The sequence below is a fragment of the Diorhabda carinulata genome, chromosome 5 (assembly GCF_026250575.1).
Source record: "Diorhabda carinulata isolate Delta chromosome 5, icDioCari1.1, whole genome shotgun sequence".
In the NCBI taxonomy this organism is placed as follows: domain Eukaryota; kingdom Metazoa; phylum Arthropoda; class Insecta; order Coleoptera; family Chrysomelidae; genus Diorhabda; species Diorhabda carinulata.
Window position 1 is genome coordinate 25,223,617 of NC_079464.1, and position 16,613 is coordinate 25,240,229.

At 32.8% G+C, this 16,613-nt stretch overlaps 1 protein-coding gene across 1 annotated transcript in view; it reads left to right on the forward strand.

Moving 5' to 3' along the window:
• The window catches only part of LOC130894011 (ammonium transporter Rh type B), a 51,724-nt gene that overhangs the window by 25,808 nt on the left and 9,303 nt on the right, over nt 1-16,613 (forward strand). Inside the window, exons 5-6 of the mRNA XM_057800516.1 lie at nt 7,074-7,375; nt 10,242-10,506. Of these exons, the coding sequence (XP_057656499.1) occupies nt 7,074-7,375; nt 10,242-10,506 (567 nt within the window). The remainder of the gene's footprint in view (nt 1-7,073; nt 7,376-10,241; nt 10,507-16,613) is intronic.

Sequence of the window (16,613 nt, forward strand, 5' to 3'; positions counted from 1 at the left end):
GATTCAAAGATAAATAAGGAAGATTCAGAATTTTCAATCTATTAAAGAAGTTCCTGCTGCTTTAGTCCAAGTAAATAGATCTGTTTGGTAGTTTGAAGATTTGCTTAAATTGAGTCGTATCCCAAAAGGGCATAATAGACTGTTAAGGAGATGGATAAGTTCAGTTCTTTGGAAATCTCAGCGCAAAGCAGAAGGAAATTTTCTAAATAAGGCGGCAATTTTTATCTATTTGTATAGATTTGACGTGAAAAAAAAATATAAGTATAACTGATGCATTGAAAGTGGAATGGGTGCTTGTGAGAGTGCTAACTTCACCAAGCTCCGAAATGATCATAAGATTTTATAGTACAAAAATTTATATCAATAGTCAGCTAATAAAATTGATGCATTTGAGAATTTATCTTATAAGTAAAATAGAATATCCCAACCCAAAATTTCATTTGATTGCCAATTGTTAATTTTCGGACAGATGATATGCATATGCGCACTTTTTCTATAACAGCGTTAGTCTCGTTAATTAATAGCCACATCCACATATTTACATCTCGTGAAGTATATAAGATTGTTTCTCCTTTAAGGCCGCTTGACATAGTGCAAGGCAACGTGCAAGAAATTACATGCAAGATTAAAATATTGTCGAATACTAACAATTTCACTCAATAATCACTAAATTCAACAATGTTCAAGAAATCATGAAGATTCTTCGTATTGCTACGAACTCGTCCATGACATGGCCAGAGACCGGTTTGGTTGATTTCAATATTGTCGAAAACCTGGTGGACGCGCCGGGTGGGATATCGTGGAAGTGAGACGGAAACCGTTTGTTATTCTTTTTCTACATATTTTCATTTACTTCGTATACGCTACTTCAGATAGAATACAGACTAAGCAACTGCTTTGGTACGGCATGTGTTGAGGATGGAGCATTTATGTATCAACCGCAGAATAGAAGAAGACAATAAAGACCCTCAAGGACCTAGAAGTAAGGAATTGAACAGACCATAAAAGACAGAGCTGTCCAGTAGAACAAATTGTAATCGGTGCTATGAACAAACCATGCCAACACTGTCAAGCACTCAAATACAAAGGTGAATCGGCCAGTTTCATCTGCGCATCTGAAAAAGTTGTATTACCACCATTTAATTCGCTACCAGAATTATTGAAAGCACTATTGGCTGGAGCTACATCCTCAGGAATGGACTAAAAATATTGTTCATCAACTCGCATTAGGATAAAATTAAATAAACATTATTGATAATAACGAATTGTTTTTAGAAAAAATTGATGTTATTTGAGAACAAAGATCAACAAAGTTATTATATTATTTGTCTTTCATTTCTTACTTTGTTCAATATCCTAATTGCTTGGTATATCATGCAAGACAACGTCTATATTTCTCTTAAACCTCATTTTAAATATTGAATTCATTATTTCGAAAATTAATTTTGCAGTTCTTCAAAGGAGAAAACGATTACTTTCCTGGCTACTACCTCGACGATTATTGAATTACAACTCCTCTGAAGAGCGTGATGTCTATGGTCTCTTTTGTCGATATAAACATCCCCAATGGCTCGCAATTGCAAGAAGAGGTTGTAGCTACTGACTAGTTTCGACGTCATTACGTCTCATCAGAGCAGTTTAACAACCCTCGTTCGGACTTTAGTCCCTAACTTGAAACAACGTTAAAGAGCGTCTCTATTTGATACATGTAGTTGAACTTTCCCCAGCGAACACTAAATAGCGCCCTCCTCACTTCCAACTGCGACCCACTGATCAGGTAGAAATCTAGGGTAGTCACCGATAATATAGATTCCGATGATGGTAAATGAGGTGTGTAAAATGTATCAAAATACAGGATTTCTACTATTCACCTCTGAAATCATTTCGAAATTCAATATTTCGAAAATGAATTCTGCCGTTCTTCATAGCGACGCTCTTTGACGTTGTCTTCAGTTCGATTGTCAAGTTGGAACGAGGGTTGTTAAACTGCTCTGATGAGACGTAATGACGTCGAAAGTAATCAGTGGTTACAACCTTTCTTGAAATTGCGAGCCATTGGGGATGTTAATATCGACAAAGGGTCGATTGACAGCATCTTTCCAGAGAGTTGTAATTCAATATTTGTCGAGGCATTAGCCAGGAAAATAGTTGATTTCTCCTTTTAAGAACGGCAGATTTATTTTCGGAATATTGAATATCGAAATCATTTCAGAGGCGAATAGTAGAAATCCCGTATTTTGCTGTAATTGCAAATATCCTCGTGGTACAATAAACCCTGAATAGTTTGTAATCAAGCATGCATATTACCGCGATCTCGAACTAGTTACTAACTGGTTCGGAACAAGCGTGAGAGAAGCCACGAGATTGAAACCTGCCCGCCAGTAGTGGATATTCGGCGCCAGATTGGCAAACTTAGAACATGTTCTGAATATTTTTAAATCAATGTACAGTATCAATTTATTTCTAACAATCAATAGGTATTTATATTCAGAAGAATTTAAAAATGATTTATAAAATTCATGTCTCGTTATCCAAGAAAGAATAGTTTACAAATTTTATACCAAGGGAGTTAAATCTTGAACTGTCATGTAAACCGTAAACATATACTTTAAAAATAAATATACGATGAATATGAAACGTCTGCGCAATAAAACTTTTCATGTATTGGAAATTATCTCAATTGTAATAAAATATGAAGGAGAAGATCGAGCGATCAATATAATATTTATCCGTTGAACCCATTTGCATATTCTATTACACATTTGAAATCGTTTTACAAACAGTTCGTATAAAGTGAGCATTCAATTTATTCCGATTTCATCTTCGACATGGTTACGATCATTATACACAAAATCAAGCTGAAAAATAACTTTCGAGTATTCATCTGCAGGAATCTCTCCGTCTATAACGGAATTTGATGAATTTCAAATCATTTTTTGTTGGTGGATGTGATAAGTGTTTCTTTTTATATATGTTTGAAATCCAGTGATAAGCAGACATAACATATTCCACTTTCAGAATATTATACAATGACGTTTTCGATATACAAAGTGGCGACTAGCAGGTGATAAAATTAGTTGAAAATAATTGAGTGAAGCTGCTATTCGTTTTCTTGAAATTCAATTATTATTATAATCGAAAAAACACAAAGATATCAATTCTAAGTTATTTCATTAGTAAAGCAATATACATTTTAGTATATACTTAAAATATTAAGATTTGTATTTGTGACAACGATCTGTGCCTAATTATATTTGCACATTAAGGTTAATGTTGAAATAGTTGCTAGTTAGAGAAAGAGAAAACGGTCAAAAAATTTCATCGTCAGACCAAAAATTGTAATTGGATCTCCTCAATCAATTCCTCATCAAACAAATTTTCTAAATCTTTAAAAGCATCCATATCAAATATTCAATTATTTGTATGAAGAATATTTCCAAAAGTAAACTAATCTAATATAGTTATACCAAACAAAAAAACAGTTTTGATGTATATTAAAGGTTAAGTTTCAACTAAACTCTTTAAATAACACTTGTGACTGCCTAATAACTTATTTGGCAAATAACTCGATTTACTCGGAGGTTTACTTTATTAGAAGGTGAAGACACCGAATTTTTGGTTATTCGGTATATAAAAGTTAGTAGGGACTTTATTAGGAAGTGAAGAAACCCGGCCTAATGCTTACAGATACCTCTTGCGTAGAAAGGGAAACCGTATAGACGTGCAAAAACCTAGTTTTAAGAAAAACGGTTTTAATATTAATTTTTATGCTTTCTAGTTAATTCTGAAGGTAGCATTATGATTTTTTGACCAAATATATATCCTACCTCTGGGAAATTGACGTTAGTGAGAAATTTACTCTAAAGGGTCAATTTACATAAACACATAAACCTTTTAAACGGCTTTCCTTATTATTCCCTTTTGATGTTAACAGGGAAACAAAATAAATTTCACAAGTACTGTTTTACCATTGAAAAAATTGCAATTTTCTACGTCCATTATGATATGTACGTTTCTTTGTTCATTCATTTGCATTAATAAAGAATGTGATTTGTAAATCGGTCAAAAAGCGTGAAAAAAAAACCGATAAACTGTCACACTTTTATTTCTTGATATTCGTTGAAGAAAATCCGTTTTGTATCTAATCAGAAGGAATGTAGTATTATTATTAGTGATGGAGAGTAATAGTGAAGAAAGTTTGAACTGCACACCAGAAGATGCTGAATCGGCAACTGCAGCGACTATGTATCTTCTCCCTGAGAAATCCAGGGAGCAGTATTTAAAGGAATATAATTCTTTTATGGAGTGGAGTACTAAAAAAGGCAGAAACAGCTTCACAGAAAAGTGATACTAGTTTACTTTGCAACTAAATCCAAAATGGGGAACACTTTATTCGACTTACTCAAAACTGAAAGGCCTTTATGGGTTTCTTTAATATTCGGAATCGCAAGAGCTCTGCGAGGAAGGAATTATATAAAATGAAGTGTAACGATTTAATAATACCGGAAATGTTTTAATTATCACAGTACCTGATACAAAAACTCATGTTCAACGTCGAATTACTGTTATTAGTGAAATATCTGACAATATACTAAACTTGATAAACATAAATAAAATATAAAAAACAATGATCCACAAATTTCGAAGCAGATCATTTCTTTTTGCAGTATAGAAAAGAAAAATGTAAAACCCAAGTTGTAGGTATCAATACCCTTTCAAAAATTCCCTAGGTTATCGCAACATATTTGAATTTACCTAAAAACTACACTGGGCATACAATTCGACGCTCTTCAAAGTCTCTGTTAGTGGATTCCGGTGGTTATATCATTCAACTGAAGAAGCAAGGTGGGTGGAAATCCAAAGTGGAAAAACAACAAACTCAATAAAAAACAAAATGGATAGCGTAGAGAAACTTTTAATGGGAACAACTGGTTCGACTTCAAGCAACATTGTAAATGTTCACGATCCTACCAACAATCCAATAAGTACTAATACAACTATAGAGGATGTTATTTCTTCGAACAGCTCGTTAAATGTTGCCAATTCAAGTACCAATAGTAATGTAACTTCTTCTTCACTTCGAATTAATAATATTATTACTAATATTACTATTACAAAAAAAAATTGATAAAAGTTTTGTCGAATTTTTGTCAAGAAAAATTTTTTATGAATTTCGTGAGTACAGTAACTTCTTTTTCACTCTTAGGAATTGCCGTGTCCTACTCGTGAATAAAAGTATTACTTTACTCACTTGTTGCAATAACTATTTTTTTCAAGTTTTGAATTATGAAATAACTAAGTATAAGTTATTAAACGTTTTCTTTTAATAATGTTTTTGAAAAATGAATTTTTTGCTCCCAGTTTCATTAAAAAACAGAATCTAGGTTATATTACTCATCAATACAGAAAGGAATTATACAAAACTTTAGAACTCAATCTTAATGTACAAAGCCTATTTTTACAACTAATTTAATCACCTTTTACAATTAAAAGACTTACAGGTTTTTATTCACGTAGTAGAAAATAATAGACGTGTTGAAAAACAGAGCTTTGGAAATATGTTTATTTTTAATCTGTTTAAATGATAAGAAATACCTAAAAAATATACATACAAACCAAGTTACTTTCTATTAGTGAAATGTATAATACTAAATAAAAAACTGACAAAAATAAATAACATTATCTTTCCATTTTTGTCGATTGATTATAAAATGGAATTACATTTTACTTATGAAAAAATCTAAGCTGTGTGTAAATATTCAAATGTTTTATGTTTTCAACCTTCCGTTAAATACGCCAATTTTTATACCATCGGTGCTCGCATGGCGTCTGTAAGACTAGTATTTCATTTTCTCAAATAAATGATTTCTAAAAGGTTATTAAAGTTTTCTCTTACTAAAAAAAAATATCAATTTCTAACAAATATATTTTCCATATAAGTCATAAATAATAGTTACCTTAATTTCGCACACTCATCTGCACTGTTTTTCGTGTCTCTTTTCCTGTATTAGAAAAAGTTTCTTTGTGAAAAACCGAATGATTAGGAATCGCTTCAACTACAGTTTCCGTCACAAAAACCTAACACCGAAAACAACTATAAAACTTTAATTACTAGTAGAACTGAATTGAAAATTGTCCAATTTGTATAAGTTCGTAGCCAAATCCTGACTTTTTTCTCTTTTTTAATGACATTGTTGGAAACATGTTTATGCCTATTTCCTTGAAAATGGAAGATTTCTCAATCGTTTTAAATATAAACAATGTAAGGCTGATTGTAAGAAAGAAAATTATTTCAGTTTGTTGTATCTCTCTTTCCTGCCTCGCGAACTATTGCGCTTTTGCTTGTTTATAGTATAACTAGTCTGGCTAGTCTGACTAAATTTAGACAAGTATGGTAGAAGTACGTCTTGTGCCATTTGTAATATAACTGAAAAAATGGTAATTTCAAGTTTTTTGGAAGACTTGAGGATAGTTATCATGAATTCCACCTTTTCTTAACTACAATTTGTCTAGCAATTGCAATTTATTCTGTATTCACTTCCAGGAAAATAAGTTTCTAGTAAAAATTGTGTTTTATTGTGATTTCCGTCAATTTCTTCGATGGTAGTATTTATGTATCAACAAAATTTCCTATATCTTCTTCGATTATCCACTGTTATTTCTTTGTGACGACTACCAATTTATTATCAATTGTGCTCCAATGAGAGTTTGTGTTCTTAATTATGACGCATTTAGATCTTCGAGGCCCAACTCCATTCCAAAGTAGTGTCTAGCAATTACTCTGTTTTACGTATGTACCAAGTTTCTTCCAGTGTTACGTTTTCATGTTTTTTTTTATATCTATCTATCTATCTTCGCTCAGTTCTAGCATGGCGATAGTTGGTAAGAATTTTCCTGGTCATCTCCAATCTATAAAGATATGTTTCAGGTCTGACAGGGCAACCAGAGTAACAAGGTGATTAAGATCGGGTATGACACTGAGGCTTTTCTTGGTTAGTTCATACTTTATTGTAAACACTCACGCATCTAATGATATCCAAATTTTCACTCAAATTTGATTTTCTTTATTTCAGGTACCGTTTTTTTGTGGTTATACTGGCCAAGTTTCAATGCGATCGAAGTCGAATCCGAAGGAAGAGGGCGAGCTGTTGTTAATACATATTTAGCTTTATCTTCTTGTACAGTTACTGCGTTTGCTACATCTGCTTTGTTGACACCCGAAAAAAAATTTGATATGGTTCACGTCCAGAATTCTACACTAGCAGGAGGAGTGGCTGTCGGAGCCGCGGCTAATCTAATGATACAACCATTGGGGGCCATAATAGTTGGGATTATTGCTGGTTTTATCTCCGTTTTCGGATATGTTCGTTTAACAGTAAGTGTTAACTTCATGGTATCATAATAATCCCAGCAATTGATTTATCATATAGACTTCTTTGTGATTTATTTTCATTGTCAGCTAGTATGGTAAGTTGCAAATTTGATTAAGCTTGTCTTGTCTAACTTAGAATTTTCACAAAAATCACTTCAATTCATTAAGTCCCAAAGTTGCAGATCACATTTCTCTGATATTTTCCAATAGATGAGGAAATTGTACTATTGAGAGACATTCAATATCGTTTGTGCAATGCGTACGGTTACTTGTACAGTATTTTTCTTATGGTGTGAGCCAAAATTACTGCTTAAATTTTATTTGAGCATATAGTTACAGATCGTCTAGCAATTGTTGGATCCATACTGTCATCGTATATTTCTTTTCCTCTTATAAACTCTCTTTTGTCAAAAACTCAAGGAATTCTTGCAGCTGATACATTGGAGAGAACAGTACCGCCAAGTTTAATTTGCAAGCTATTTTTACAATGAAATAACTGAAACTGTGACTTCACATTTGAAGATAATTGTGGAGGAATGATGATATAATGTTATAGTACTATTACAGTAGACTACGGTACCATGAAATCATCAGCAAATGTCAAATAATATAAAATATGTGTTTTGGTTCAACTTGATAGTAGACTATTAAACACAAATGGTAGAGATTGATTCGCACGAAAATGAAACTGATTAAGGAAGCAAAAGGAAAAACTTAGTAGAGGTCGCTCTTCACAAATGTGTCTGATAGCGTTATCAACGCCTGAAAAATACAAAGAACAGCCAATAATATCTTAGATAGTACATGAAAAAAATGCAACTCTTAGTGAAGGCATTACCAGTATTCCTGCGAAGTAATATATTGAAAAATAAAATAATGTTCGATCTTCAATAATTCGTTCATCCGTAGAGGTAGGAAAATACTTTTACGTATGGTCAGGACTTGCTGTTATGCGCCTGGTATGTTTTGTACTTGGAACCCTTTCCGATACCGACTAAAAACCTATTCCCTGAAGCATGCATGTCCGGAGATCATTTGGGTTAGAAAATAATCAACCTCTTTGTGGGATAAGTTGGTAAGTCTACCTTCCCTTGGTCGAGATTTAACAGCGATCAATGCTATTCCTGCGCTCATTTCTCCTTAGCTTTATCGGGATCAGTGTGGTCGATCTTCTCTGCTGATAAAGGGATCTACTGAACTGACACATACTGCATACTCGGACACTGTGCTGAATGTGATGAATGTGATCACCGATATGACTACCGACGTCAGTAAAGCTCTCTTCGCTCTGTATTGGTCCTCTTGCATTTGGCATAAGTCGAGATAAGATGTTCCTTACTCCAGAAGCCTTTACACCTACGGACTCTGCTTGCTACTTGAAGTTCAGACTGGCATCGATCATCACTCCCAAATAACGTATAAACTGTTGAAATGTGATCTTATATCCCCCAATTTGTAGCTCGATTCTCTCTCCCTGTGTTTCCTGCTTGTAATTAGTACCACCTCTGTTTTATGTTCTACTAGTATATAGAAGAAATATATGAATCTGATATAGTCCGGGCGCTGGCAGGGGTTCCCGTAGCCCTTTATGGGTGGTTGATATGAAAAGCAACTGACAAATGTTGTTCAATTGTTATTTGGTAAAATTATTATGCTACAGACTGCCAAAGAAAACGGTCGCTTAAATTGCAAGCTTCGTACACTCACGTGCGGCAGCGCGCTGCGGTGTCCGCATAGAACGGAAACCAGCCGTGCTCCAAAAATCGGCTGTAGCTTATTAACCAATTGTCATGGAATGTCAAGTGAAAATAATTAAATATGAACGTATGAGAGCTCTTTTTGAAGGAAAATTATTTTTTCTACGACCGTGCGTTTTAACCCACTTTCCCGCACGCATTTTAGTTTTGAAAGTGTCACTTTCCCGCACTAGTACGGGAAAGTAAAATTATGCAAATTTTGATCTTATTAGGTAGTTTTTTACTTCTGAGATTATAACTATTGTTACTACTGGTAAATAAATATTTACGAAATAGTCCAACAAATAAAATTTAAACCTTTTCTAGCTTTTTGTGACATTCTTAATTTTTTGAAAATATAAAATAATACAGATATTTTTTATATAACTATGTAATTGTTACTAAAACGTCAAAGTTGTTCAAAACGTCTTGGAAGTGACCGAATAAGTGCAATCTTCTTCTAAATTAAACCACATTAAACCGAATCCGGTACAATAATATTAATGGATTCATCCGACGAAGAACTTCTCGAAGCCATTTTGAAGGCTGCAAATGAAACTAATTCCGAGCTGTTACCTGCCAAATGACTTAAAACCTTTGCCGTCATCGTCATCGTCGTTGTATATTATTATGTTTGTTGGAATAAAATAATTTTAGAAAAATCTTTTTTTGTATATACGATCGTAGAAAAAATCATGTTCCTAACTAATGCGTAAAGTGTCTTTCCGCACTTGACCGCTTGCCCGAACTGCAGTCGCGTGCGGGAAAGTATCACTCTCCGCAATTACGGCCGTTCAAACAATTAAATAACAAAATGCTGACCAGGGTGCCGGCCACCAAACCCCCAAAAATCGATTCTCCGGGCCGCCCGTGGCGACCCATAAAGGGCTACGGAAACCCCTGCCAGCGCGCGGACTAATACAGCCTCTTCAGTTTTCTAGCAGTAAAGAAAAATTCGATAAGTATCACCAAAATTATTATAATATCGTATAATGCTCAGATTGAAAAATACTCCTCACATTTCAATACTTTGTCCATAGTAGATTGAAAAACTGTTTATCTGAAAATATGAACCCTCTTCCCATAAAGTTATGTAGAACAATTTATCAATAAATTTTATTAAAATATTCTAGCCGATCATCGAAAAATCATTGGGTATTTCTGATACATGTGGTGTACACAATCTCCACGGAATGCCAGGGATTCTATCTGGATTATTAAGTATCCTTATGGCAGCTATTGCTACAGAAAATATGTATCCCAACGATCTCCACGAAATTTACCCAAGTAGAGGTATGAAAGCTGACACAGTCCGTAGTGCTGGAACGCAGTCTGGATATCAATTACTTGGATTGGTGGTCACATTGGCAGTTGCAATAGTTACTGGTCTAATAACAGGTCAGTAATTTATTGAAAGATATAATTTCATTCTTTTTACAATCTCTATAGATTCTTTAGCTCTCCCATCAACGTAATAAGATATCTACGAATTGAATTGTTGTGTTGAAAGCAATGTGCGCTCGATGTACGCATTAGTTTCCATGTTCCGTTTCCTCGAAATCTTATGGTATACACTCCTGCCTCTCTTTTTGGGATTCATTCAGGATATATTGTCTGATGCGTGATCTATTATGGAATGAAAACATAATCTAGTGAACAAATCAGTTCTGTTATCTATTCACCATTCCTCATTTGAAAATGCCTATATTTTGAAAAATGTTATTTTTAAAAAATGAATCTGTGGACCAATAACTCTTTATGTATTTATGTTTCTTCGCATTTGTTTCATTTTTTGTGACTACCATCTTTAAAGCTCTTGGGGCTTCAAGGTCCATATCAAGAAATTCTTCGAGTATTGCACAATATCCAAAGAAATATTATTCATTCGCCTTCCAAAATGATGTTAACATTCAACATATCAGTCTTCCCTCGCCAGTTCATTCATAAAAAGAAGTTGTAGCTCCAGAGCATGATGTTGATGCCACACGAGGTATAATTTAACTTGTCCAAGGACTCCTCTGGGTCCTAAAAAAATAAATTTTCTACCGGCACACAACAAACGTGATTGTTTAAAAAGTCTTTTTAAAGTTTTTTCATTATTTTCCTTTAATATTGCATCCCATATGGAAAATGAAACTGTAAATTATTATTTCGTCAGTGGGAAAGTTTAACGATTTTGGACAACATGGAGTGCCGCAAGTTTCTTTTGATTTGGCCTCTAAAAGTCAACTTGTATGTTCAAGTATGTATTACTTATTTGATTTAACACCTTTCAAAGTCGTAATATTTCTATTTCTATATAATATGAGTACTTGATCAATGTCTTTTCCAAAAAACAACTGAGAAGTTGGAGGTTTCACTGTAGTTCGATAACTCACCTTCTACTCGTATTTTTGTCTCGAAATTCTCTGCACAATAGGATACTTCTCAACAAAAGGGTAGATATTATTCCAGAGTTTATTTTAAACACAAAACATATTCAAATTGTTAATGAACAACTTCAGCAGAAACCAATTATTCGAAGATTAATGCGGGTAAAATATTTTCTGCCGAGGCATATATCGGTATTACTCTGACGGTGGAATAGCAATTATTTGGACGTAAATCTCCATGAATTTTGTTTATTCAAACAATGGGCAGGATGTTAAATATAAATTAAATATTCGCAGCAGTAAAAGGGATTAAAATTCACCGACCGAAAATCATGAATTAATAAAAGTTTTGTATGAAATTAAGGTACATATGAATTGTGATCGTTCAAATGAGTCCTTGGAAATTAAATTGTTTCGGTTAAATTATTGTTATTCATCTTTTAGGAATTTTATATTTTTTTAATTAATTTTCATAAATTTATGTTCTGTTCAGTTGGCTACCAAGTTATTTTCTATTTCTATCAATATTTCATAAATACGCACTACATTCATACTAAATTAGGAATGAAAAATAATGTTTACTCCCCGTATAAAATCTATCTAACAAACCTTCAGTCCATTTGTCAAAATACATCATATCCACTGTTTACCAAGGAGAACATTGAGTCGTAAACGTAAATACATTTCTATTTTCCGAAGCTGTCGGTAGGCGTATGTACATAATTTCTTCGAAATATTCCTGCCAGAAAGTCTGCAATAAGCAGCGGGGTGGTTTGGTGAGATTCATTTGATTATTATTATGAATGCTTTATTAATATCTCATAACATCTGCAGCTAATTATCATGAAAATATGACAGCAGAGTTATTTAGGGCGGAAATAGGGCGGTAAGATTCAAGTTTGGTAAGAGGAAATGCTATTTAGTCACTTTTCACTCTCTAAATAATTTGAAAGAAAAGCTATAAACAGGATTTCAAGTGATATGGAAGTTTATATAAAAAGATTGACAGACCTAGTAAAAGAAGAAAAGGGAAAATAATTTAAGATTTCTAGGATTGTTAGCAGACGGCGTAATCCCTATCTTGAACCATTAGAAATGATTGTTCACTTTAACCCAACAAGTAAATGTTACCGGAAAATATATGCATCTTAAAGCTAAGATTCTCCTAAGTAATTTTTCATACACATATCAGTTGAAATAAAGTAGTGAGGGTAATTCAAAGTTACTTTTCAAGGAACAGTTATAAATGTTTAACTAATGAATCTGTGGATCTCGCTGGAAGAAACAAATTAAAGAAAGAAATTCTGGTTGATATTTATTAGTATCATTTGAAATTGGAAAATATGAAACGACTTGATATTGAAATATTTTTGAATCAGAGTCATTTGCGTTGGCTGCATTCACTATTAAGATCTTCAAAGTGGCATTAACCTTTTCACTGCGACGTCCTACCATAGTCGGGCCAGTGAAGCTTTCCCGGCTTTGCCCCATTTTAGTAGGTCTAGACGAACGTTCTGTACTTGCGGACCATCCCTTAAGATTTTCAACATTTGACTGTTGCAACTGACTAAAATAGTCCCATAAACGCATTTCAATGGATTTCACAAATTATTGATAAAGTAATACTAGCAGTCAAAAAATATTATTTTATTTTGAATACGTACATATTTCTTATAACAGTGCTGGAAGTCTTGTTCTATCAGCCTATGAAGACACCGCTTTCTCTTCCATTATTCAAGAATTCAAGAGCATAAGTAAAAACCCATAAATTGTCACATGTGTTAATGGAATTCAAAATATCTCTGCACGATTGGGCCATCAAACAAATACTCAACAGACAATCTGATTACGGATTTTTTTGATATGAACATATGTTTTTTTGTGAGCGACCCGGGCAGTATCATCTGCATCAGAAAATAACATAGTAACAGCTAACATCTGCTAGAATTTGGAACATGCTCACTTCTGTAACATCGTTATCCTCATTGTTAAATACGCTCATCTCTAATCACGTTTTTCTCTTTAAAAACGATGGTTGACATGACGAATTTGTTAATTCCTTACTCTCTCATCACAAGGCATTGTTCAAGAACGCCAAAAATGTGAAATTTCGTAAATAATAAAAAGTAGTTTTAAGGATTGGCAACGTCGTATCGAAGTGACAAATTTGGGATTTGTGGTGATAAATAATAAATCACATGCAATATACAGATGTGCTACTTAGTTAACGATTTTGGTACACTTAAGAAAAAACTAGCTATTCATCAAAAATAAGATTTCTGGGTAAGTAAACAGGTTAGCTGATAAAATGTATAAAAACCATCAGTAATAACTGACCTAGTCTGGATTTTATATTTCCGGCGTTGTCGGATTGTGTGAAAAATACAGAATTTGAGTATTAGCTGAAAGCGAATCCTCTGAATTGTTGGAAGTAGAATATGCTTTTTATGCTAGTAAAAAATAATAAACTTCAAATATACTATGAAGAAACAAATTTGAAAGAAACAAAAGAAAAAAATGCAAAATACTAAAGGGAAGAGTGCAAAAGCGAGATGTTAAATTTGCCTTTCTAGAACAGGAAATGAATACGTTAGATATCAAGTAAAATATAGAAAAAGACATCGTTGATTTGAGAATTGGAGAACCCAAAAATATGTGAAAAGCAGCAAGACAGTGGAGATACCTATACAAAGTAAAAAACTAAGTGGAATTCATATATGGATTGACGGAAATAGTCCTAACGTAAATTGAGCAGAAGTTAAACCTATTGAGAAAGGAGTTTAATTGTAAAAATGATTACAGGATATGAAAAATGGAGGAGACGTAAAAAACAATAGAGAAAGTTGATAAAGTAATGGAAACTTTAGATATCAAGTTCAATATAGAAGAGGACATCGTTGATATGAGAATTGGAGAGCCTAAAAAAGTGGGAAAAGCAGGAAAGAAATGGAGATACTTATACAAAGTAAAAAACTAAGTGGCACTCATATATGGATTGACGAAACTAGTCCTAACCTACAATGTGAAAAAGTGAAAAATGTGAAAAACCAATTGAGAAAGGAATGTAATTGTAAAAAAATAGTTCAAGAGTAGATGAACATAGAACACATAAAGTGAAATTTCATATATATACAACAATCGTCTTCTCTTCATATTATTTTCATTTACTCTTCAGCTATTTTTTTTTTCACACATTTTAACCATTCAAATGTAATTTAATAAACAGAATTCGGTGCATTCCAAAAATAATTGTAAATTGTTGATAATAATATTATATATCTTCTTCTCATATTTCTTCTCGGAATTCTTGAAAATAGACGCGACGTCGCGACGTTTATACACCAATTTCTAAAATTAGTATTCCAATATGATAAAAAATATCTAAAGTATTCTATATATGAGCGAAGCTAACAAATAATTTTGATTTGTATTCGATATTCAAGAAGATTATATAATAATTATTATTAATAATGTTCTTCAACGTGTTCAACAGAATCAAAATATGAAAATATACGCAGTTATTTATTCAATTATATAATTCAACTGAAAAACCATAGAATCTACAAAACTTTTTCCATAAAAACCGTTAACAAAAGAGCAAACGTTTATCTTTAACTTTGAAACATTGGGAAACATATAATTTCAAATAATTTTTTCGCAGCTTGTTCGAAAGACTCACTAAATACTTCATTAATTCTATTTTCCACGTCGTTGTATACTAGATCCCAATTGTCATTTACAGTCTTCAAAACTGTATCTGCAAGTATCTTATCACCATTGAACAAATTTTTGAAATCGAATTCAACAAGTGCAGGCTTTAACGTCAGTACCACTTTTTTAATTCTGTTACAATGAGTACCATTTCCATCTCCTAGATGTATTTCTAATCTCATTATTGAGTCAACTAAAACAAAATAATATTATAAAAAAAGTTGTTTGGTAGAAGAACTTCGATAGGTTTCTTATTTTCAATTTCCTCAAGAGAAAGCATAAGAACAATCAAGAATCTATGTTTACCATTATGAGATCGATACAAGTATAATCTCCGTCAAAACTGATACAATGAAACAGAATGAAAATTCACCCACGTGTCCTCAAGATAATTGAAAATGAAACCAGCAGGAAGATTCAGATATTTTACTTTAAAAAATCTTAATCCTAAGTACTTTTAACAAAAACAAATGCTATTTTCATCTTTATAAAAGCACACTAAGACTGTTTCAATTTTATGTAGATCAGTATTTTATTGCGAAAATTGGAACTGAAGAAAGACCTATAGTGGTTGAAAACCCGTTCATCAATGTCGAACAAGTCATGATCGTTATTTTCTTGGCCGCTCAAATTCTCATTTTTTGTCCACGTTTTCCTTAATCCCATAAATCATTACGATACGACTCCTGGATATTTCCTTGTCAGAGTAGAAAGAAAAGACACCGATGACTGGAGATTTTCTGGAAACAAGAGTGAAAAACCCTATATGCTGCTAATCAGCAAGCATTCCAGTCGACCACTATAAGGAAAATTAACCTTTCCAAGACTATTTCTCTCATTATTTCTAGATGTAGATCTGTAGCTCAAATGACCAGCTCTAGCGAAGGGCGATCATTTTAGATCGTAGTGTATTTACAAAGAATCGTATCTAATCTACTATTAAAAAATTGTGATTGATTGGCATTTCTAAGAATGCCAAAAAGATGTCAAAGGACTTATTTTGATTCAAATAATGCTAAATTTTCAGGAATCTAAGTAAATGATGGTATAGATTATTTTCAAAATCGTGGATTGTTGTTATCACAAAATCTCCTTCTCCAAAAACGGATAATATCAATATATTTCCTTTAGTTATATATTGACCCTTCAGAATCATTCTGGGATGTTTTAAAAGACATTATTCATATTAAATTAGATTTGAAGCATCTATTGAAGAAATGTCACAAATGTATCCAATAGATATTGATGATTATTTGTACGTGTAAATAAATGAATATTGTTAGAAATAGATTTGTGTCATTACATTAGTCGTAACTAATTATATTTAATGTTGGAGAGGAGTAAGGGCAGAGGAGGGTGTTAAAAGATAGTCTAAATTTTTAACACTAAAAACTATGTGAAGTAATGTTGTCCGCGCCCAAC